The sequence below is a fragment of the Nicotiana sylvestris genome, chromosome 1 (genome assembly GCF_000393655.2).
Source record: "Nicotiana sylvestris chromosome 1, ASM39365v2, whole genome shotgun sequence".
NCBI lineage: Eukaryota > Viridiplantae > Streptophyta > Magnoliopsida > Solanales > Solanaceae > Nicotiana > Nicotiana sylvestris.
In genome coordinates this window covers 170,905,643-170,928,266 of record NC_091057.1, presented here as the reverse complement: position 1 = coordinate 170,928,266, position 22,624 = coordinate 170,905,643, and the positions used below count along the sequence as shown (strand labels likewise).

The 22,624-nt window shown below is 35.6% G+C and overlaps 4 protein-coding genes across 8 annotated transcripts; 1 reads left to right on the top strand and 3 right to left on the bottom strand.

Annotated features, from left to right (window-relative positions):
• The first annotated feature begins 258 nt into the window (after window positions 1-258).
• Window positions 259-1,571, top strand: LOC138877016 (uncharacterized). Its single transcript, XM_070156396.1, has 3 exons — window positions 259-282; window positions 776-1,450; window positions 1,497-1,571. The coding sequence occupies exons 1-3, from the start codon at window positions 259-261 to the stop codon at window positions 1,569-1,571; spliced, it is 774 nt and encodes a 257-aa protein (XP_070012497.1).
• A 4,277-nt stretch (window positions 1,572-5,848) lies between these two features.
• On the bottom strand, window positions 5,849-8,941 carry LOC104241748 (uncharacterized). The gene is made up of 4 exons (XM_009796679.2): window positions 8,346-8,941; window positions 7,429-7,979; window positions 6,727-7,337; window positions 5,849-6,289 (listed from the first exon to the last, which is right to left on the bottom strand). The coding sequence occupies exons 1-4, from the start codon at window positions 8,939-8,941 to the stop codon at window positions 5,849-5,851; spliced, it is 2,199 nt and encodes a 732-aa protein (XP_009794981.2).
• Window positions 8,942-9,867: 926 nt separating this feature from the next.
• LOC104230657 (putative F-box protein PP2-B12) lies at window positions 9,868-16,362 on the bottom strand. 5 transcript variants are annotated; one of them, XR_011406184.1, is made up of 6 exons: window positions 15,893-16,362; window positions 14,984-15,102; window positions 14,514-14,899; window positions 12,504-12,628; window positions 12,258-12,381; window positions 9,868-11,124 (listed from the first exon to the last, which is right to left on the bottom strand). XR_011406184.1 is itself a non-coding variant. In XM_070171052.1 (5 exons), the coding sequence occupies exons 1-5, from the start codon at window positions 16,199-16,201 to the stop codon at window positions 12,328-12,330; spliced, it is 993 nt and encodes a 330-aa protein (XP_070027153.1). In that variant the 5' UTR covers window positions 16,202-16,362; the 3' UTR covers window positions 9,868-12,327. The 5 variants fall into 5 exon arrangements, 2 of the variants coding, with proteins under 2 accessions (XP_070027153.1, XP_009781824.1); XR_011406185.1 differs by having other exon boundaries at window positions 9,868-10,300; XR_011406186.1 differs by lacking the exon at window positions 12,504-12,628.
• Window positions 16,363-18,761: 2,399 nt separating this feature from the next.
• LOC138877014 (putative F-box protein At3g25750) lies at window positions 18,762-19,919 on the bottom strand. Its single transcript, XM_070156390.1, has one exon. The coding sequence runs from the start codon at window positions 19,917-19,919 to the stop codon at window positions 18,762-18,764; it is 1,158 nt and encodes a 385-aa protein (XP_070012491.1).
• Window positions 19,920-22,624: the final 2,705 nt, after the last annotated feature.

The following is a 22,624-nucleotide window of genomic DNA, read 5'->3' as shown; positions in this document are numbered from 1 at the left end:
CTTTGAGTTTTCTCTCTAATGTCGGATGCAACGCCACTCAACAGACTACCCAGAGGTATACCCACCAAAATTCTCTATTTTGATGGGCCCTCTTTCTCGTTGCAACTGACTCAAGTGGAGAAAGATTTTGCAGGTTTATCAGCATCCAAAGTTAATGAAAGAAGAAGTAAAATACACAAGGACAAGTTGAAAGAAGTCCAAGTTGATGAAGCTTCAAAAGAAACCAAAAATCAAGTTGACTCAAAGAGGAAAAAACCTATGAAAGATTCAAGAAACCAAAAGGTAATTGGTATTTGTTACATGTATTCTGTTGTATTCATATCTATCTTCTTGTATTTTTGTACCTTTTTGTATAGTGTAGTCTGTTTCTTCTACAGTATGTTTATGTATTCATATGTATTTGGTTTTTTCCAACAGTTCATTTTTAATGTAATCTTACCTGTATTCATATGTATTCATGTGTATTTAGCGTTTGCTAATATATATTTGCGATAATTCAATTGTCCAGTTTGACCTCAAATGTATTCATATGCATTCATATGTATTCAGTTGTATTTATCTGAAATATTTTGTATTATATCTGTATGTTACAAAGTATGTTAGCATATATTTAGCCTTGTCACTGTATCTAGTCTTCTGTAAGTGTTTGTAGTTGTCTGACATGCATTTGGCTTTGTCACTGTATCATGTCTTACATGTATTCCAAAAAATCTTAATATGTATTTTTGCAATGTATTCATCTGTATTAACATGTATCTTTCAATGTTCATTGCAGGGAATTGATTTGTTTGTGAAACACCAGCCAAAATTAGCACCTCATATTAGTAGTTACACTAACACTGATATAGTATCCCAGCTAAAAGATAAGCTTACTCCCGATCAGTTCCAACAATTCGGCAATACATGCTTTGGCTCATTTCTTCAAACGAAGCGATTTGATGTTCAACATCAACTCTTCAGATGCTTCATGGCTCGACAGTTAAACGGCACTCCAAACAATGTATTTGCAGTATACGTCAATGGTACTGAATTACATTTCACATTAAGGGAGTTTGCGCTTGTGACTGGCCTCAAATGTGTAGGTAAAGATGAAGATTTTGAGTTTAGTGAAACTCCTCCTAACCGGCTTATTGCGACTTATTTTGGAAGTGCTAATATTGTAAAGAAGAAACACTTGAGACAATGCTTCAATGACAAGGCATGGGGCCCCGACAATGATGAGGATGCTTTGAAGATATCTTTGTTGTATTTCATCCACACCTTTATATTTTCATCTGAGAAGAATAGTGCAACTATACCGAGGCTAGATTTTGACTTAGTAGAGAGTGGGCGCTATTCTGAATATCATTGGGGTATTAAAGCATTTGAGTTGTTGATAAACTCGATTAGCAAGAAGATGGATGCTTTGAAGAAGTATTACAGGATAGCTGGGATGCCCCTAGCTATGCAGGTGTGTTTTTATGAGTGTTGTTCTTCTGTTGATTCCAAAATTGCAGTCCGAGTCTGCGACGTGGTCCCCAGAATACTCAATTGGAGAACCACCAGAAATCAGCCAACATTTTCTTATCTGATGAACGGCATGTTCAAAGACACCGGAAACACGGTAATATACAAATGTTATCAATATTCTGAAGATAATTGAACACAAATACATCTATAATTTGCATACATTTGCATTCAGTTAGAGGGAAGCCTACTGTTGTATTCATTGGATTCATAAGCTTATATACATGAATACTTGCATACATATTAATACATTTTAATACATTCAGAATACAACAGAGTTAAATACACCTGAATATAGCATTATACAGTTATGCATTAATATGTTTTTTGTAAGTCATAACTTATTTTTGTTCACAGATTGTGTTCAAGGACATCACTCCTCTAGATATAGAGCTTGCTGTTTTTCAGATTCCTCAAGTGTGCGCCGATATTGAGAAAATACCTACTCCTGCGCATTCAGACAAATCGGGACAGGATACAGATGACTTTTCTCCTACACCCAATCTTCAATCTAAGAAGAAACATGTTGAAAGTGTTGGTCCATCTTCATCACCGCCACATAGAAGGTCAAGGAACAACCCAAAATTCCTACAAAAGAACCAGAAGATCAGCCCAAAGTCCCTCCTGTTTGTCTTTCTGACATTGGACATAAAGTTGTGCATGACCATCAGCTCCCAGAAGGCCAAAATGAGGACCCATCTTCTTTGAGGAAAGACCTAAAATCATTCAAAGAATACGTGAGTATTTACCCACCGATTAATCAATAAAGTTTGATAGCTATGTGTTTTAGTATTTTTCTAACTATTTTGTACTGTTAAGGTTGTTGGAGAGTTCAAGTCTCTAAGGACATTGATCAATGATAACTTCAAGATGCTTTCAGACCAACTTCAACAAAATCAGCAAACTGAACCCATAGTGAGACATGATGGTGGCATTGACACAGATGTCGGAGATAATAATGAGGTATAAAAGCAGTTATCATATTGAACATATATATTTAGCTGTATTCATATATGTTTTAATCTAGCCATTTTACTGATGTATTTAACTGTTATTCAGCTCTATATATATGTATTATGACTTTTAAATCTTAACATATTGAGCATATTTTTTAAAATGTATTCATAACTGTGTTACACTTAATCTGTAATATCACTTTAAACTGCCGTATTTATTTTTATTTCAACTGTATTTACATGTATTCTGCTTGGCTAATCTGCATTTTCTGTAATGTATACTAGCTACTTATATGTATTTAATCTTTTTCTAACATTAAGTTACCATGCTAACAATGATACATACATCTACCACAAAACTATTTCAGAGGTACCGTCCATCATACCATCTACCACAAACCAAGAGGATGTATCTAAAGAATTCTATGTTTCTCAATTTGAACTGGACGACAAATTTCTACCCAGTCAAATTCCAGAAACTAGAATAGTTGTTCACGCAAGTGCAAAAAAAGATGAAGCCACACCAGTGCAACCTCAACGAAATAGGCGACCAAGTAGATGGAACTCTTCGCCTTATCAGTCTAACTTCGACTCAAGAGGTAAGTGATTTTACAAACGTAATAATCAGCATTCATCGTGATTATTTACAGCATTCATCGTGATTATTTACAGCATGTTCCTCTGTAAAGTTGACACCCATCTTTGAAAAAAGACACCCGTTTGAGGAAGATCCAATAACGGGTCCACATCCTATGTTACTCATTCAAGAATATGACAAGTGGGTTCGTGAAGGTCTTCTAGCAAGACATGATCAGAAGTGAGTTTTCCCTCGTTCATTGTATTATGTTTTCATTCTTTTAAGGTATGTACATAATGAGTTTTATATCATACTTGTAGAAGTAATCTCGACGACCATTACAAGAAAAACAAGTCTATACTTCACATTCCATTGGATTTTGGAGCTGATCAAGTTGATTCCAAAAACTGGTTTTACCTTCTATCCATTTACGGGAAGTTATGGGATGACAATGTGAGTCTTTCCCAAAAATGATAATTTTATCTTTAAATAATAACATGTTGTTTTATTAACTTGTATTTAGTTGTATTATTCAGCTTTATTTTTCTCTTATTTCATATGTATTCAGCTATAGTTAATTGTATTCACCTGTATTATTAACATATAATTAACTTTATTGATACTGTGGTATTCAACTGTATTGAACAATTGAATTACCTGTATTCATCCAATGGCAGTTAAATTCAACTTTTTCAACCAGTTGTCCAGATCTGTATTCAACTGTATTACAGTGTATTCCACCAAAGTCAGTTGAATTGAACTGTGTTTTTAACCTATATTCAACTCTATTCTACATGTTGTATTCACCTATATTAAGGAATTGAATTAGTTGTATTCATTCAATGTCAATTGAATTCAACTGTATTCCATAAGCTGAATACAGTTGTATTCACCTGTATTACAGTGAATACCTCTATTTTCTGTATTCAGTTGTATTCAACTTTTTTTTAGCATCTGTATTGAGGTATTCTTATATATTATTTCTTAGTTCAAGCAAATAAACTCACACTATCTACCAACCTCTTTTGTTTATAGCATATGGATGTCATATTCTACTATTTGCGAAAGATGGGCAAGTACAATCAGCATAGGGACTTCACGTTTACTACTGTTGATTGTATATTCAAGACAAGAATAGATGAAATATATGACAGGTATGAAGATACAGATAGTAATGCTAATGTAGCAAAACAAGAAGACGTTGTATGTGAGTACATTAGGGGCTATAGATTGCATGCTAATGTACCCTGGCATACAGTGGATAATGTCTTGATACCAGTGAACTTGAAGGAAAAACTTCATTGGGTGTTGGTTGTTGTGACTTTCAAAGATAGATGTATCAAAGTGTACGACTCGTACACGTCTTCCGGTCATGATGCATACGTAGTCTCTGAGATTGTAAAGCTAGCTAAGCTATTACCTCTGTATCTGTCAATTAGTGGCTTTTACAGAGATAGTCAAGGCATTCACTGGTATGCTTATCCCGCATACACAAACAAGGATCATAACGAACCTTTTGAAGTTATCTTCGTTCCAAATCTGCCTCAACAGAAAGCGGGCAGCATGTAAGTATCCAATCATCATTCTTATATGTTTTATACACAGTATATGGATTAATTAATTTATATTCTGTTTCAATCAATTATTGTTTAGGGATTGTGGAGTGCATGTTGCAACCTTCGCGGAGTTTCTGAGCACTATTGGAGAGATTACACAAAAAACACCATTTGATGCCACTCTTCTCCGTCAAAGATATGGTGCTCTGTTATGGGACTATGCTATGCGCAAGATAGATGTTGATGCAATAAGCGAGAGTGAAGCACCTTCAAATATTGAAAGGCAAATCTCTGAGTCGGAGGCAAAGATGCAGATAGTTTTAGAATAGCTTTAGGTTTTTTTTTGAGTTTAGCTTGAACAATGATACTGATTGTAGTGGTTTTGGTCGTAGATGTTATTTACTTACATGCTGAAATTTGGTTAAGTTTGCTTGAACAGGTTTTAGCTAACGCACATGTTAGTTAAAATTTCTGAAACTTTATGTATGCTGAATGATTTTTGTTAATGCCAATTTTTGAATTGTATTCAGCTGCATAAGATCAGCTTTATCTTGCAGTATTAAGCAATTGTATTTAGTTGTATTATTCTGTTTAGCTTATTGTATTAATCTATATTATTCCGTTCAATTCAGTTGTATTAAAGTGTATTTATTAGTTGTCTACAGTTGGTATGCAAGTATATTCAGCTGCATCCATTCAGATGTAACTTTGAATTGACTAGAAACAATACAAGTTATATTGATTAACTTGTATTTAGTTGTATTATTCAACTGTATTCAGCTGTATTTTTCTCTGATTTCATATGTATTCAGCTATAGTCAATTTAATTGAACTGTAGTATTAACCTATAGTCAACATTATTGAACATGTTGTATTCAAATGTATTAAACAATTGAATTACCTATATTCATCCAATGTCAGTTAAATTCAATTGTTTCAACCAGATGTCCAGATCCGTATTCAACTGTATTACAGTGTATTCCACCAAAGTCAGTTGAATTAAACTGTGTTATTAACCTATATTCAACTCTATTCTACATGTTATATTCACCTATATTAAGGAATTGAATTAGTTGTATTCAACTATACTAAGATACTCTCACAGCCAAATCATATATATTTATATATATATAAATACTTCAACTAAATAAATTCATAAAATATTAACGAAAGTCATTCCACAATATATTACTTCGAAAAAAGAATTCATTATAGCTGATAATGTCGAGTCACCAATACATGTCAGAATACAACTATTTATTACGTGGAGCATTCCTACAAGTTCGCTTGTTATGTCCTCCCTGCCCACATATGCTACATGAATGTTGATTTTTCGGCAACAACAATTCACTTAAATTTTTGTCGCGCTTCTTATTTGGCCTTCCAGGAGGTCTTTTCCATTTGGGTGGTAGTACAACCTCCTCTGCAACATGCTCTGGTATATTCCAGTCATTTTTGTCCGGTAGCGGGTACACTGGCACATCGTATGTCATTACAATTGTACTTGGCTTGTAATAGCTAGAGCAATATTCTTCAGGCATTAAAAACTTGCTCTTCAATACAGCCCAGGCATGTGGGCATGGCAATTCATCAATTTGGAATCTCCCACAAACACATTTTCTCTCGAGCAGACAGACTGTGTAATTCCTCCCACCATCGTTAACAGTATGTAAGTATTCAGTTGAGGGTACCACCTACATTTAAAAACAGAAATATACGTTTTGAACACATTTACATGAATTAACAAATATATACTACTGAGTTAAATGGTTACTATCAACTTCAAAAATTGCAACTTCATTCAATTTCAGTTGAATTCAGTTGATTCCAGCAACTGTATGCAACTGTATTCAACTGTATTACTCTACAGTCTGCATTTGTATGCATTTGTATTCAACCTTTTTTAGCAGATGTTTTCAGGTATTTCCAATCAATTTAAACTGTATCAATCACCTGAATTCCATTGTAATCATTATCACATGCATACAGTCTTAATAATAACATGTATTTACCTGTATTCATCTATATTATCTACTAGTTCAAGAAAATATTCATAAAAATGCATACCAGTAGTTCTGCCTAAAAAAATGTATTCAGTTGTATACAACAATGCCATAAAAAATTAACTTACAGTCATACGGGTACACATGGTCTCATTCAACTCCAGCATTTCCTGGTATTTTTTCCCAAGCGTCTTGTATGTCTGAGTAGCTTCTTTACGGTTACTACAATTCCAACGACCAAACATCTTCCTAACTTCTTCTAGGAAGTCAGATATTGGCAATTTCCTTGCTGAAACTAGTGATGCATTGATTGACTCAGCGATATTTGACGTCATTGTCCATCCCCTGTTAACAGGTGCATACAACCTAGCCCACTTTTCGTAACCAGCTAACTCTAAGTATTCTTTCACCCTAATATCTACCTTCTCAACCTTCTCCATCAGACTATCAAATTCAGTTTGTCTGTATGCTTTTGCCATCGAGAAATATATCTCACTCAACTTGGCATGACTCTTTTTGAATTTCTTGTATACGTTATTCCATAGATGCCATATGCAAGCACAATGCGGTAAATCCGGATATACTCTCGATACAGATTTAATGATGCTCTCATTTCTATCCGAAACAATGCACATGTTTTCCCTTACACCGTACGCTATCTTGAATTGCTCAAAGAACCACGTCCAAGCAGCATCGTTCTCTGAATCAATAACACCGTATGCTAGTGGCAATATATGACCTGTTTAATACAATTGAATATAATTGTTTTTAAATACATGTTTTCCAATGCTTTAAATATTAACAAATTGTATTATTATTGAGGTACTCACATGCCCCATCCAACGTGCTTGCAGAAACGAATGTCCCGGTGTAGTAGGATTTTAGATGACTTCCGTCCACTACAACAATTGGTCTACAATGATCAAACACCCTTATAAATGCATACAAAGATATATACACGTACATGAATTCATTCTTTGACGATTTTTCCATTCTTATGTAAGAACCTGGATATGTCTTATCCATTGTATATAAGTATCCTGGTAATTTTTTGTATGAATCAGCCGGTTCACCTCTAAGAAAATTCATTGCCTTTTCTTTAGCCCTCCACGCCAACATATAGCTAACATCAACACCTAGATCTGATTTCACGTCATCAATAATGTCCCTCGGAGTGTATTTCCTCTTATGGTTTGTAAGCTTTGTCCTTATAATACCACTTATAAGGCTGCTACTAGCTTGCCGCTGCTCGTACACTTTATCCTTCAGCGGACATGTATGGTTGTCATTGAATTCTCTCACCTTGAATAATTCCGATTTGTTAATGCTTGAAGCCTTAAACCTCCAATCACAATCTTCTGAAATACATATTAATGCATAGCTGGACAGAAAAGTTCATACATCAGACAACTTAACGAATCTGACATATATACTTCCTATTCATAAAGTACCAAATTGATATCTGTGTATATGTAATTTTGTATACTAACGAATTCCAATATTGTTAGATGTGATTAAATACAATAAATACAACTAAATACATTCGTATGAATAATCAAACACTTAGTAACATTATAGACATAATATGAAAATAATCATAGCCACTGTTGTATTTTTTCAATAGTAAAATACACCTGAATACATATTATTAAGAACACTAAACAAATATAAATTTTCAAAGGTGTTCATCATCTGGAGGAAACACACAACTACAACTAAATACAACAAAGTTAAACAAATATCAAACCTGACAGCATTAGACCGATCAACACGGAATTGAAACCTTTGAGCTATAGCATAATTATTCATCACCTCTTTCAATGTAGCCTTATCCTTATACACTTGTCCAGCCATAACCTCCTTTTGATTAGTTTTTGAAATTATCAAATCCTTGTGGAGTTCGAACACTCCAATCGCTTCTCCTGAATTGGCAAGTTCTATAGCTAGTGTATAATATGTATCGGAATCGTACATTTGAACTGCTTCGTCTATCTGCACAATGTCGCCTTGATTTAAACCATCTCCAGAGATAAGCTCTTTTTCCATAGTTGTAATGCACAGAGGATACATCCCAAATTCTCTGTTCTCTTTTTTCAATTTTACATACACTCTGTAACCCATATCATTGTGTATTTCCATTGGCGTGCGATTGCCTTCAACATTGTATTGTATTTTAATGGTATTTGTGCTCAAATCTATACCCAGTTGATTAGAAATTGAACAAACTAGATCATTAAAGGAAGCATACTCCTTAATCAGTATTCCCTCAATTGAAAAGTCGATATAATTGCCCTCATCGTTCCACTTTCCAGAATGACGCAACAAAACTGTCAAGCTTGCCATATATATAGAAGAGTTATACCTTATTCTGTATATAATTTGTCGCAATCGATAAGGAGGAGAAGAAAATCGCACAATATAGAAGCAAGCTGCTCTGTTTCTTCGCTTCTTTCACGTTTCTGTATTTTTGACTTTGAGAAGAATACAGATTGATGGGATAACTTTTAAGTTTGTTGAGTAAAATTAGGGAAATCAGAATTGATTTGATTTCCTTCCGTTTTTAACATCTTCGTCGACCCAGATATTGCGCAGATACGTTACGTATTTAGCGCTACATACGTTTGAATACAGGTAAATACATTTCAGAAATAGCTGGATTTCCTTTTTGTACGCCGCTAATTTTTGTTGTATTATTAAATACACTACCTTAAATACATTATATAATTGCATAAAAGATATCTATAGGACGTAATATAGCAAAGGGTTTCTATTAATTGATAATTAGGACTAAAAGATGGTGCTTTGCGAAAAATTCTCTTATAAAAATACCCCTGGAACTATTTAACAGTACGTCGCTTATTGTATAAGCAGGTAATTTCGACTATATTTTGTTTGTGAATATGGTTGAGCGACTTCTTGCTTTAGCATCCAAAATCCAAAATAGTTGACTTCTTGGGACACAAGTTTCCTGGTAATTAAGTAATTTAATAGTAATACAAGAGCAAATCTCAACTAGAACCAATATAGCTAATTACTCCAACTAATCAGTTCAAGAATATCAGTAAGTCAACTCATAACCAATAAATTCTTCACTCCCAAAAAATCATCTTAAAAAGAAAATATAAAAAACAAACATAAAGATTAGGATGAACAATACGGCTGCAAGATTACTTTCTGAAACTTGCGCATAAATCACGAAAATTTTCTTGTCTCGACAACAGATTCCAAGATTAATGGGAATTATAATTTCTGTTCAAAATAGGTAAAGCTTCTCAAAACAAGTCAGACTTTTTGTTCACTTTTATTTCACACAATAACAAAGTTACTAACATGTCATAATAATAGCAAAACATAGACGAGATACTGGACAGAAACATATGTTTCAATATCGTCGACGTCGACGTAACGATTTTTTAGTTTCTGGATCCTCCCACTCTGGAATTTTTATCTCAGAACCAGCACTATCATAACAGGGCAAAATGCAACCACTTCTCATATCATACTGTCTCCAACCATCAATTCCCTTATGAGTAAAATAGACAGAGTTATTTCTGCAGCCAGCTTGACTTGCAGGCACTGAAGCAGAGCAATTAATCCCCGCAAATAGCGTTCTATCTCCGAGATTGTCCAGCTTTAACCATGACAAATCTTCAATCTGCAGCTTAAACACTTCTACTTTGTCCACCATCTTGTTTGATCTTTCTGAAATTAGGAAAATGAGCAAAATTTCCCCATTAGACTCAAGAAAGCACTCTATGAAATGCTTTGAGTAGCTCGAAGGAATGGCTTGTTTTCTACTTAGTCGCGTAAGTTGAAACTGAGATTCATCACTTTCTTCTATTACTGCCAGAGTCCCCTGCAAACTTAGTGCATAAAACTTCCCTTCAAAGATAATGGCATTACTGAATTGTATCAGTTGCGCCTTTGGATCATTCGGATCAATAACTCCATTTTCACTGCTTTCTTGTTTCATCCATTTTTGGGTTTTTCCTAACTCATAAACCACAAATGGTGGAAAGCAACAGTATCCACTACCAACAAAAGGAGAGTAGTAAGGATAAGAATTTAGAAAGGGAAACATAAATGATTTTCTAGCATTGGATGAGGAAGTAGCCCAATGAGCATAGCCTTTGGAAGTATTCAGAAAACAGCAATCAATGGGTATATTTTCTCCATTCAACCAAGGTGAGAAGTAATGAAAATGCTTCCAAGGATCATAACGCGGCCTTCTTCTACCATGCCACCAATAGCAACCGGCTTCTTCAAATGAGAGGCTGAAGGAATGCTGCTGAGTCTTGCAATAGTATTGAGGTTCATTTGAGAGCTCAAGCCATGGTGATTGTGCGATGGAATCACATTTCTTGGATACAAATCTCCATGATTTAGAAACACCAGCAGAACCTATAGATTTTGCTAGAGTTGAATGTGTTGGTTGCTTTTTGAGAAAGTTGAGTAGCTTTTCAGGAAGATTTCGCCATGGTTCCACATAAGCAGGCTCTTCTTTAGATGAAGTTTTCTGTTTCCTCCTATCATTTGGAGCCATGTATAGATAATGGATAAAGGAAACAAGGACTAATTCTGGAGCTTATCTGACAATCCAAAAAATACATTTATAGTCTAAGTCTCCCTGTTCCAGCTGTTTATTTTATTAGCCTTAGGCTCCAAGAATCAAGATAGTTAACTTCTTCATAAATTATTTTTTGTTTTTGTTTTTGTTAATCAGTTGGATATATATGAATATACAAAAATAATTTATGAAGAAGTCAACTATCTTGATTCCTGGAGCCTAAGGCTAATAAAATAAACAGCTGGTGTTGCTCTGATGGTAAGCAACCTCCACTTCCAACCAAGAGGTTGAGAGTTCGAGTCTCCCCAAGAGCAAGGTGGGAAGTTCTTGGAGGGAAGGATGTCGGGGGTCTATTTGGAAACAGCCTCTCTACCCGAGGGTAGGGGTAAGGTCTGCGTACACACTACCTTCCCCAGACCCCACTAAGTGGGATTATACTGGGTTGTTGTTGTTGTTGTATACAACAAGTAGTAGAGATCAAGTTGTGATTTGAAGGAATTCCTTTTAATAGGCTGAGTTTTCATTTCCTCCACCTCCCCTTCAAAGGGGGCTAAACTTGCAATTTACATATTCAATCTTACTCCAACTTGCCTTGAATGGAGTGATTCTCCATAGTTTTAACTTTTTGTTGACTCCCTTGATGCTTTTATTAACACATTTCATTAGCAAAGATGATCCTAAATTTATATACTCCAAAAACAAAGACTAAATTGGTATGATGCCATGTTATTGATGAGTAGCTAATTGTAAATAATGGCATTGAATTCAGACCACTTAGGTTATGTTTAAAAAGTGTGGATTGTCCTTGAATCGAAATGTAGGTAGCATAGTGAAGAAATTGATGTCTTATGTTGTTACATGCAGGACATGATTACTGCTACTTGTTATCAAATTATGAACTTTTCGGAACTAAAACGATCTTTGAAAAATAATTTGTTTTATGCATCTCAAAATTACAGTTGTTCAAACTGGAGCCCATATATTACTTTCTGCACTACTACTTTTTTCACAGTGAGTTCCAGATAGATGTTATATTAATAAGGCATCTAAATGGTCAACTCAATTATTTAATTGAAAGAAACTACCACTAACCTTGTGCACCAAGAGATCAACTAACTTGGAGTCTACGGTTACTTGGTGGCCACATCTGATCTTGATTATTTTAAGCCTGCCTCAAGCTATATTCCCATACCATTTCCTTCTCTAGCTCCCATTTCTGCACACAAAAAAAAAAAAGCGCATGGTTCAAAAAGTCAAGAAGGATAAGAATCAAAGTTCACCAAAGAAAGAAGCCAATAACAGCCCAAGGCCATGGCCAAATCTTCCCAAAGAACTCACCAGCTTAATCTCAAATGAACCGAGTCTAATGGAAAACATCAGTTTTGGTGGTGTCACCAAGTCATGGAGATCAGCACACTCTAAAAAATGTATCCCAATAAGAAAATCCCTATGGCCACAACTCACTGAAATTCAAAAAAACGAGAATCATTCTCACTGCTTTCATATCTGGTTTCATATAGGATATTACTGGCCTTATGGTAGAAGATCGCGGACATGGAAGGACCCTTGGATATATTTCAAGGGTCACTCTCATGGTTCACTAATAGCAGTTGGACGCTGTCCGGATGATATCTTATTGTGGAAATCCTACAGAGAGACCTACTGTCACCTTCCATCTTGGGATACCCGCGTTCCATTCAAGTTTGCAACTTTATCTACATTTCAACCCATAGGTCTCAATGATTATGGAAAAACTTGTATGATTATGGTGCTAACAGGTGCTGCTTCTCCAGCTTTTGTGTTCTGTGAAACGAGGGCCGGAAAAGAACGTGTGTGGAGGAAGCAAGACTGTAACCTCACTGACCCCTTTGGCTCAGGTGAACATTTGCAGTTCATAAATGCCATTGGCTTTAATAGAAAATTCTACGCGTTGAGTTTGCAGGGGACACTTGCAGTTATTGAAGAAGTTGATTCTAGCCTTAGAGTCTCTGAGATGAGTTCAAGCAGGGCTGTTCCTTCTGTTATTTCAAGGCAATTCAGGGAAATTTTAGTTGAATCAGAAGGGGAGATATTACTGATTTTCTTGATCTCTAAAAGATCCATAAAAAAAGTGGATGATGTTGAAGTTTACAGGCTCGATATTCCAAAACTGTTGTGGGTTAAGATGGAAAGCCTTGGGCATAGAACATTGTTTGTGGAGGAAGAATGTTGTATGTGGATTAATGGCAGCAAGCTAGGATGCAGGACCAATTGCATATATTTTACTGAGCAAGTAAGTGGAAACTGGTGGCTGTTTGACATGCAAGCAAAAGCAATATCACCTGCTCCTGAAAGCAACCTTTTTGGTATTGAATCTTTAATGTAGAATTGATCACCAGGAGCAACCAGTAATTTTCTTCTTCCTGATTAATCACTATAATATTTAAATTTTCCATGGGAGCAAAGCATGGAAAATGGTCACTTTGTTTTAACACGACTATATACATGTACAGTTCTTCAGATTCTTATGTAAATTATTCTCTCAATACAACATGAACAATCAACCAAGCAACTATGACTCAATCCCCCATAATAAAAATTTTGCATCATTATGCTATACACGGCATGGTATTGACAGTGGCGAAGCCACATGGTGATAAGGTGGTTAGCTGACCACCCTTCGTCCAAAAATTGCACTGTGTACATAGTAAAATATTACGTTTTAGAGGTATGTAACACATATTGAACACCCTTTGCCGGAAATTTTTTTCATTTCTTTTAAATTTGAACACCCTTGGAGAAATATCTAGCTTCGCCACTGGGTATTGCTTGTTAGTATCAACTATGAACTTCTCAACAGTAAAACAAGGATGATTCTTGAAAAATAACTTGTCTTCTGCATCTTATGCTTACAATTGTTTAAACTGAAGTTCATATATTTTCTGCACTTATGCTTTTTTACTACATGGTGGGTTTTAATTGGTCAAACATGTCATCTAATTCACTGAGCATTTCACTAATAATTGGCAGTTTTCTGAAATGGAAATTGCAAGCCTAGTTTGTTAACCTGTTTATATGATTATGGTTCTGAAACAATAAAGTCTAGTATGGGTTTATACACAACAAGCCAGTTACCATAGCACCAAAACATACTTGAAATGGAGGAGTGCTCCAAAAAGAAACATGTTCTATTCGGAATACATGGTAGCTGTATGTCAAAAATATTTTCTAAAAAATGTGATAATTAACCCATTCTTGGCCTTATCTCAATTCCTTCAACAATAAGGCCTTCTTTTTGAGATACACTGTCATTCACCTCTTTCATACTCATTAATATGCAATCATCTTCATTTTCAGTAAAAAACTCACCCAATTGTATCTCAAACCAGCCGTCATCTCTAAGTTTAGGACGTTGAATATCAGATTGCAAGGGAGTAGAAGCATCCTCCGGCAAACACCTAACCACATCAGAGGGCGGAGTATAAACTGGCTCCTCATAATCATCATCTGACTCCACATAGCGATTACGCCGTTGAGGTCTACCATCTGGCACCAAAAATGCAAATCGTTTGTCGAATTCAACACCAGAAACTCCAACTGAAATCTCTGAGGGTCGATAATGAAACCCGAATTCATCTTCCAACTTGTAAACAAGGTAAGCTACATAGGAAGTCTGTGGTGACAGAATTCCAGCTCTTATTGTGCCCCAAATTTCAAGCCACCAAACAAGTATGAGTTCAGCCACCTCTGGAAACCTGATTAGACAAACAATTGTCATTAATGCATGTACTATCTGTTTCAAGAAAAGGATAGTAGATATCCGCTAAAAAATGGCAAACCTGGACTCTTGTAGTGAAGTCCATTTCCAATAGTCTGGTGTATCACCCCATGCAATATTAAGATCCCTTGCACCTAAAAAGTAGCATTTCTTTCCAGTCCATTTTTCCAGTGAGAAACTCTGTTGAACAATAGCATAAAATAAGAAACGCACAACTAATGAAAGACGACAAGCTTAACATGTACCTATAGTGGATTAACAAGACGACAAGAGATGTCTTAAAGGATAAATATAAAAAGCACTAAATTTTGAGGCAAACAGGGGGGAAATTTTACTACCAACTTAAGTTTTCATGTTAATTTTTGTTTTCTACCCAAGGGAAACAAGTATGGTAGGATTTATAAGCAATAATTTAGTAGTTACAAGTTGACAATTGACACCCCATGAGTGAGAAAAAAAGATCACAAGCTTACTTTATAAAAACATATTTTATGCTCCCTCTGTCCCAATTTATACAATACACTAGAATTTCAAGAGTCAAACTTCTTATTTTATTAAATTTATTAAGTAATATATTTTTAAGGACATCCTCCATAGTCAATCCCATGCTCTTCACAATAGTCCGCTTATAGTTCGGTAGAAGCTAGTACTTTCGGCAATATTTGTGTTAAAAAATTTCACTTAATGTGTAAAAATAATTTATCCAGAAAGCTGATTTTTCTAAATTCAGAACCAAAAATTCAAAATCTTAACTTCCCTTCTCGGACCCCCAAACCCAAAATACCTCGTGAGATTGGGATTGCAGACAAATTCAGTTGCCTTTTTTTTCTTTTCCATGTTTAGAAGTGTAATTACAATCCTTTTGTTAATGTATCAACAATTATAGCAGAACTAACGAATGATGTGAGCATCGAAAATTAAGAAATCAATGAAGCATATTTTTACTAGTTTTTCATTTTTCATTTTATACCTTGCGACCTGCATCAATTAAGAGGGGATGATGGCATAGATGAACATAGAGATCCTTCTTTGAATGAAAATCGGGTATCGGACTCATTGATCCGGCAACGATGGACTCATAATCGGAGGGTAAGAATTTTTCCCAAACGAAATCCGACTCAGCCGCGGGTCGAACCGGTTTAGAGACTAAAGAAAAACGGCAAACGTCCAGAGGGCTTGTAAAGGCCAAAATCTTCGCAATACAATCCTCCGGTAGCATCCATAGACAAGTAGTAATCCTCTCATTTTCATATTCACCATTCGCATTCGAATTCTCCATTAAGCCAGGAGAAGAAAGCAAAACCTATACAAGAATGATAGACAAATCTAGAATTTTATTATTGGAATAAGCTCGGCATGTTATTTTGGTGTTAATAACGATCCCTAATGTGTTAAAATTAAGTTAGAAAACTTCCTATTAATTAGAAAAGAAAATAATCTGGTGAGTAGTGACCAAGTAATTAGGTTGATATCCAAGTATAATGAACAGATATTCTGATTAGGGGCGGTAATTTGAGCCCAAATTCATCTAACCCGCTAAGAAATTAATGGGTTGGGTTACATAATTTTAGTTTATGGGTTAATTTGGGCTGAGCCCAAGTTAACCCATTATATTTTATAACTCATTAAGCAGCCCAAATAAAACTCATGAAACTCACCCAAAATAAAAGGTATCTCAACACGACTTATATAGAAATTTATTTAGTTGCCCCAATTTTACTTTTTTTTTTGTATTTTAATTTTATGTTCTTTTATTTTTCTGCATCATCCATCCCCCTGCACTCCTCCCTTTAAAAGAAGATTTTTACTTTATTTTTTGTATTTTCAATTTTCTGTTTTTCTTTTCTGCACCACCAACTCCCTCACCCTTCCACCACCCCATCCGGGCAAACCCCCCCCCCCTCAAAAAAAATATTTTACTTTTTTTGTATTTTCAATTTTCTGTTTTTTTCTACAACACCCCTCCACCCTGCCCCCTGCCCCCCACTCCTCCAACGCGCAAAACCCCCTCCCCTCAAAAACAAATTTCCTTTCTTTTGTATTTTCTATTTTCTGTTACTTTTTTTTAATTTTTAATTTTCTATTTTCTGCTTTTTTTCATTTTTCTGCATCACCCACCCGCCCCACTCCCCCTCCCCCCACCCCACCCCCCAAAAAAAATTTTAACTTACACATTTTAAGGTAAAAGACTTTGTATGCAAGATGACCATGGTTCTAAAAACATGGGTCAAGTTGGGCGGATTGGGTTATGACTCATTGTTTAGCCCATCTTAACTTAAGTACACTTTAGGTTGGGTTGGGCAATGACCCATTTATTGACCTAACCCATCTTGACCCGCCCAAATTTAGCCCAACCCGCCCATTTGCCACCCCTAATTCTGATTATGCAAATTAAATTTAATTTGTGTAATCAGGTTGCCTTAAATATATTTTAAGGCTCTTAAAACGATTTAATTTGCATAAATTATAAGTATTCTTTTCCTTTAAATTTATGTCTTACTAGTTTGACTAGTTCGGGTTTTAATAAATCATAAAGCTTTTTTATCTTGAGTTTAAATTAAAAATGCATATAATGTACCAAAGTATCATTTATAGTCTTAAACATGCCATGTAGGATATTAAAATTAAAGAATTACTAAATATAAAAAATAATATTATATTTTAAATAGCATGCCAGAAAGTAAGACGCATATATATATATATATATTGGTAATTAAGAAACTTCTTATTACCATTTGTAAATATTTACATGTATAATCAGAAGCAAACGTTGAGTTTGGACATATGGCCTCAAACTTAGTACATCATTTCTAAACACCTATCTTCAACTAAGCTATGGGTAAAAATTTCTAAATTGTAGCTCTTTCTTCAATGTGCTATGTATACTTCCTCGACAATGGACTTCACGTATAATCTGCCTTGTGATATCCCCACTTCCTCTCTTTACTTGTTGAAAAATTCTGCAGTTCCTTTCAATCCATACATTATATACTGCACCATCCATGCTCAACCTGTAGAGTTCTGCTTTAGCTCCCTTCCCAGTTACATTTTTTGTGGCCCATTCAACTTTATCTTCCCAACTATAAACTTGTCTTGTTATTCCCAGCCATGTTAGTACCTTACTCCATATCTCTGTCGAGTACAGACGCATATATTGATTGTTTGGTTAATTGTGATGTCATTTATTGGTATGGCAAAAGATTTTTTTCAAAAAAAAAAATAGGATTTTCAGAAAATAAGATTCCACTTGAGTTAGCTTATTAGAATTATTTAGTAAATTTCTATTATATTTGGGAAAAGTTGTGTAACTTTCAATTTTTAAAAAGTAGTTACTTTTCTAATACTTGTACAACAAAAGACAAAGTGACAAACTAGATTTGACGTATTGTTCCTTTGACAAGCAATTATTGGTAATACAATAAGAACAACAACGACCCAATAAATTCTCACAAAGTGGGGTCTGGGGAGGGTAGTGTGTACGGGAATCTTATCCTTACCTGGTGGGGCGGAGAGACTATTTCTGATAGACCCTCAACTCAGGAAGACATCAACAACGTTAGCAGAAACCATAGAAATAGTAGTAGAAGCATAAAAACCATAAAATAGATGACATGCAATAACAATATCGAGTAATTAAGCCCCAGGGCTATGATAAATAGAAAGGATAGTGAGGACTCAAACATTAACCCCTAACCATTTAAGAAGTATTGGGGTGAGGTAATCAGACAAGACATGACACGATTACAGATTTATGAGTACATAACCCTTGGTAGGAAGGTGCGAAGGTGAATGCATTTTTTATTGACAATTGAAAACTGAGTTTGACACATTTTTTCTTCTTACGAGCAATTATTCTCCACTATTGGCTCTTCCCATACTGGACTTCTTGTTTGACAACCATACTCATCAAAACATGGCAAAATAGTATCACTTTCCATTTCATAAAATTGCCACGTATTAGTCGCATCCTCATTAAAATAGACACAGTTGCTTTTGCAGCCCAGTTGACTTGCATTAACTGACATACAAGAATTACTCCCTACAAATATTGTTCTATTTCCAAGATTATCCACTTTTACTAATGATAGATCATCCATCTGTAGCTTGTATACTTCCACTTTGTCCACATTCTTAGTTGATTGTTTTGATATCAAGAAAATCAACAAGATCTCTCCATTGGATTCAAGAATATACTCTGTGAAGTGTTTTGAGAAAACTGCTGGAACAGCGCGGCTTCGGCTTAACTTAGTGACTTGAAATTCATATTCAACCTCTTCAATTACTGCTAAAGTACCCTGCAAACTTAATGCATAAAACTTTCCTTCAAAGCCAATAGCATTAGTAAGTATCATAAGTTGTCTTTTTGAACAATTTGGATCGACAAGACTGTTTGTTTGTTTAATCCATTTGAATTGGCGCCCCATCTGATAAACCACGAAAAATGGATTGGAACAGCCAGTTAAAACCATCACAGAGCAGTCCTTGTAATTTTTTGAAGGATTTGAAGACAGAGTTGCAAACTTGAATGGAATAGTGGTGTCCCAAAGAGGAATAGTCCAATAACTGGTTACTGCTGTTGGAACCATGAGATTGTAATCTGCTGGATTTTTTCCTCCAGCGACAATCAACCCGTGTGAACAACCATGAAAATGAGTCCAAGGTTTATCCCATGGTCTTCTACCGTACCACCAATATTCACCTGGTCGAAATGAGATGTTGAGAGTATGCTCTTGTTGAGTCTTGGACTGGTAGTAACCTTTGCTATGAGAAAGTTCAAGACATGGTAATCGTGCATTGGCGAAACATTGCTTAGATGCTGCTCTCCATGATTTAGTAACACCGCGAAAGCTGATGTTTTGCATTCGATCAGGTTCGTTAGGATTTTGCCTTCCAATAAAGTTGAGGAGTTGTTGAGGGAGATTTGGCCATGGCTCGACTAAGTTTTTAACATTTTGTTGAGGTTTGACTAGCTTTTCCTTCTTCTTTTGACGACCCATTTTTGGGGAAGGAATGAAGCAGATAAGGGTGACTTTGGAAGCTAAAATAAGAACCTTTAAATAGAGTTTGACTCCATGTTCCTGCTGATTTTTATATTGAAAGAAAAAGAGCACCACAAAGGCAGAAACCGTAGGCTCCAAGATAGTTGACCTCTTGGGGCACAAGTTTGTGGTAGTTTTTATGATTAAATAGCTGAGTTGGGTGACCATTTTGATGCTTGACTAACCCCACCCCACCCCACCCCACCCACCCATATAGAACTCACCATGTAGTACAACAACATCAGACTCAGTATAATCCTACAAGTGTGATCTAGGAAGAATAATTGTACGCAAACCTTATCTCTGCCTTGTAAAGGTAGAAAGACTGTTTTTGAACAATTGTAACTATAAGATGCAGTTGATAGCAAGTAGCAATACCATGTCGTGCAAGTAATAGCATACTGCAGCAGATTCTTTAATGAATATAGGCAGAATAGGCTAATAGACTTCTTCTTATTTCATTTTGATATCTCCGTCCCTATCTCAGTCCTACTCTATAAAGTTTTAATCAAGCACTTGAACTCAACCAAAACATAAGTTTTAAACACCTCCTATAGTGTGTGCTGCTCACTCGCCCTGACATGAACGACATATCATATCCACCTCAAATTATTTAATGCCACATCATTATTTATTTTAATAACATATTATTTTTTATAAAATTCCCAATTTCATCTCCTTTTTCTCCAACTAAAAAAGTATCCCAACCTTCCTCCTCTCTCTTTTCCCCATTTAATCTCTTCCTCCTCCACCTACAACCACCAGCACACACCACCACCCTTTTGTCCTCCATCTGAAAACACACAACCAAAACCACTTTATCTTCTTTTTGTCATGATTTTTCTCCATTGTTGTAAGTCTACTCTACCATCTTTGCTAGCCTCTCTACCTCACCTCTTATCTTCTTTACCTTCACGTCACCTTCTCAAAATCCAGGAATCGAACGAGTCAATGTCCATGACAAGCGAGTAACATCATAGATCCTCGAAATATCGAACATCACTAGGAGATCACTTCGAATCTCGAGGGACTTTGATGGAAGAGACTCACTATGGAGACCCTTCTTTTGCCTATTAAATTCCAACTTTCACAAATACCAAATCTCAATACTACAAATATCAAATATGTCCACCTCTTAAAATGAACATTTCCTGCTCCCACCCAGAAAGAGAGAAAGAACACGCTATGAAAAAAAGATTTATTTGCTAAGAAACTATGGTTAAAAATACCATGGTTAACAGATGTTTAAAAGTTTTTTTTAAAACAAATTTGAGATAAACTAAATGGGCAAGCACAAAAAGAAAACAAAACAGAGAAGAAGAGACTAGTGTAAATTGATTGGCAGAGAAGCAAAAAAATGTAGCAGCTCTTGATGTTATGGTGGAGACAGAGAATCGAATGGGCCAGGGGAATAAGAGGGAGGGGAGGGAAAGAAATTTGTTTGGCATTACATTTCTTATCTATTTAATATTTTTTAATCAAAATTACTCAATCACTTATTTTTTGGAACGTGTAATCACACACTTTGTCTGATTCAGTAAAACAAGTGTCACATCAATTTGGTCAACGGTCATAAGGGTTTAAAAAAATTAATTTGTACAAGATCAAATGTCTGGTTGAAACTTCATGAAATAAGGGGATCGGGATATCAAAACGGAATAAGTAGAGGTGTCTACCAGGCTATTCTGCCTTGAATATATACGGGATTGTGTCGTAGTTTGTATACGGCCAAAATCGAGGAGTTCGACTTTGGGGCTACTGTGGCACTCCACGCCCAACCTCGAGAAGCTCGAAGCAGAATGTGAAGTGTGACCACGAGGTGCGTCCCTCGATGGAGCACATCGAAGGTTCACTATGGCCAATCTCGAGGCAGTATAAAACTGGTGACCATTATGGAAAGGCGGAAAAATCCCAATGACGTGTGATTAGAGCTGACAGAGTCTACGAAGACAATACAAGCCCGTACAAGTCTGTTATATAGCTACACCAATAGCATTTTCCAGTCGTGATTTGACTTGTATTGTGCTGAGACTCACTCCTCCTATATAAAGGGGACCCAAACATTCTTTGGGGGGGAGGAGGGACTGTTTTACTTTGTAACACACAGAATATTGAATACAATAGGACATTCTCTGCTTTTCTTGCCAAAAATACTCAACAATTACTCTACAAATTTATTACATTGTTCTTCATTTATTACTTCTCATTTATTGTATTTGTTCATTTGTTCTTCATTTATTACTCATCATCAACTTTCAAAGGCTGCCCTCGAGGTCTCATACTGTTGAGCTCGAGGCTCTCGATCTTGAGACCACACTAGTTTGCTTATTGTTTCTTGTTCATTTATACTTAGCATTATTCGCATAACAACTAGTATTAGTATAAATTACGTACTTTTAGAACCACAAATTAATTATAATTGTTAATACCATTTTTAAGGTAAACAGTTTGGCGTCTACCGTGGAGCTAAAAATAATAGTGATTGTTTTGGTGCTAGTTTTCTCATAACACACGTTGCTCTTCACACTTTTTCTTGTCAAAGATTCTTTGATTTCAGGCTTAATCATGTCTAGCACAAAAAATGCACCCCTTCACAACAGCGAGGGACTTGGAGAAAACAGTGGCATAGGGCTCAATGTACCACCTGTAAATCCTGAGGGAGT

Excerpts from the sequence above, each read along its gene's own strand:
- LOC104230657 (XM_070171052.1), bottom strand. The coding sequence starts at position 16,201 with ATGGAGAATTCGAATGCGAATGGTGAATATGAAAATGAGAGGATTACT. Across the intron at positions 15,103-15,892 it reads TAATTGATGCAGGTCGCAAG|AGTTTCTCACTGGAAAAATG; the intron begins GTATAAAATGAA and ends ATTGTTCAACAG. Across the intron at positions 12,382-12,503 it reads GTTCATTTGAGATTAAGCTG|AAATGGGAGCTAGAGAAGGA; the intron begins GTGAGTTCTTTG and ends TTTTGTGTGCAG.
- LOC138877014 (XM_070156390.1), bottom strand. The coding sequence starts at position 19,919 with ATGGGTCGTCAAAAGAAGAAGGAAAAGCTAGTCAAACCTCAACAAAAT.
- LOC138877016 (XM_070156396.1), top strand. The coding sequence starts at position 259 with ATGAAAGATTCAAGAAACCAAAAG. Across the intron at positions 283-775 it reads AAGATTCAAGAAACCAAAAG|GGAATTGATTTGTTTGTGAA; the intron begins GTAATTGGTATT and ends TGTTCATTGCAG. Across the intron at positions 1,451-1,496 it reads GGATGCCCCTAGCTATGCAG|TCCGAGTCTGCGACGTGGTC; the intron begins GTGTGTTTTTAT and ends CCAAAATTGCAG.
- LOC104241748 (XM_009796679.2), bottom strand. The coding sequence starts at position 8,941 with ATGGCAAGCTTGACAGTTTTGTTGCGTCATTCTGGAAAGTGGAACGAT. Across the intron at positions 7,980-8,345 it reads GATCGGTCTAATGCTGTCAG|CTATGCATTAATATGTATTT; the intron begins GTTTGATATTTG and ends TTTTCTGTCCAG. Across the intron at positions 7,338-7,428 it reads AAGCACGTTGGATGGGGCAT|GTCATATATTGCCACTAGCA; the intron begins GTGAGTACCTCA and ends TGTATTAAACAG.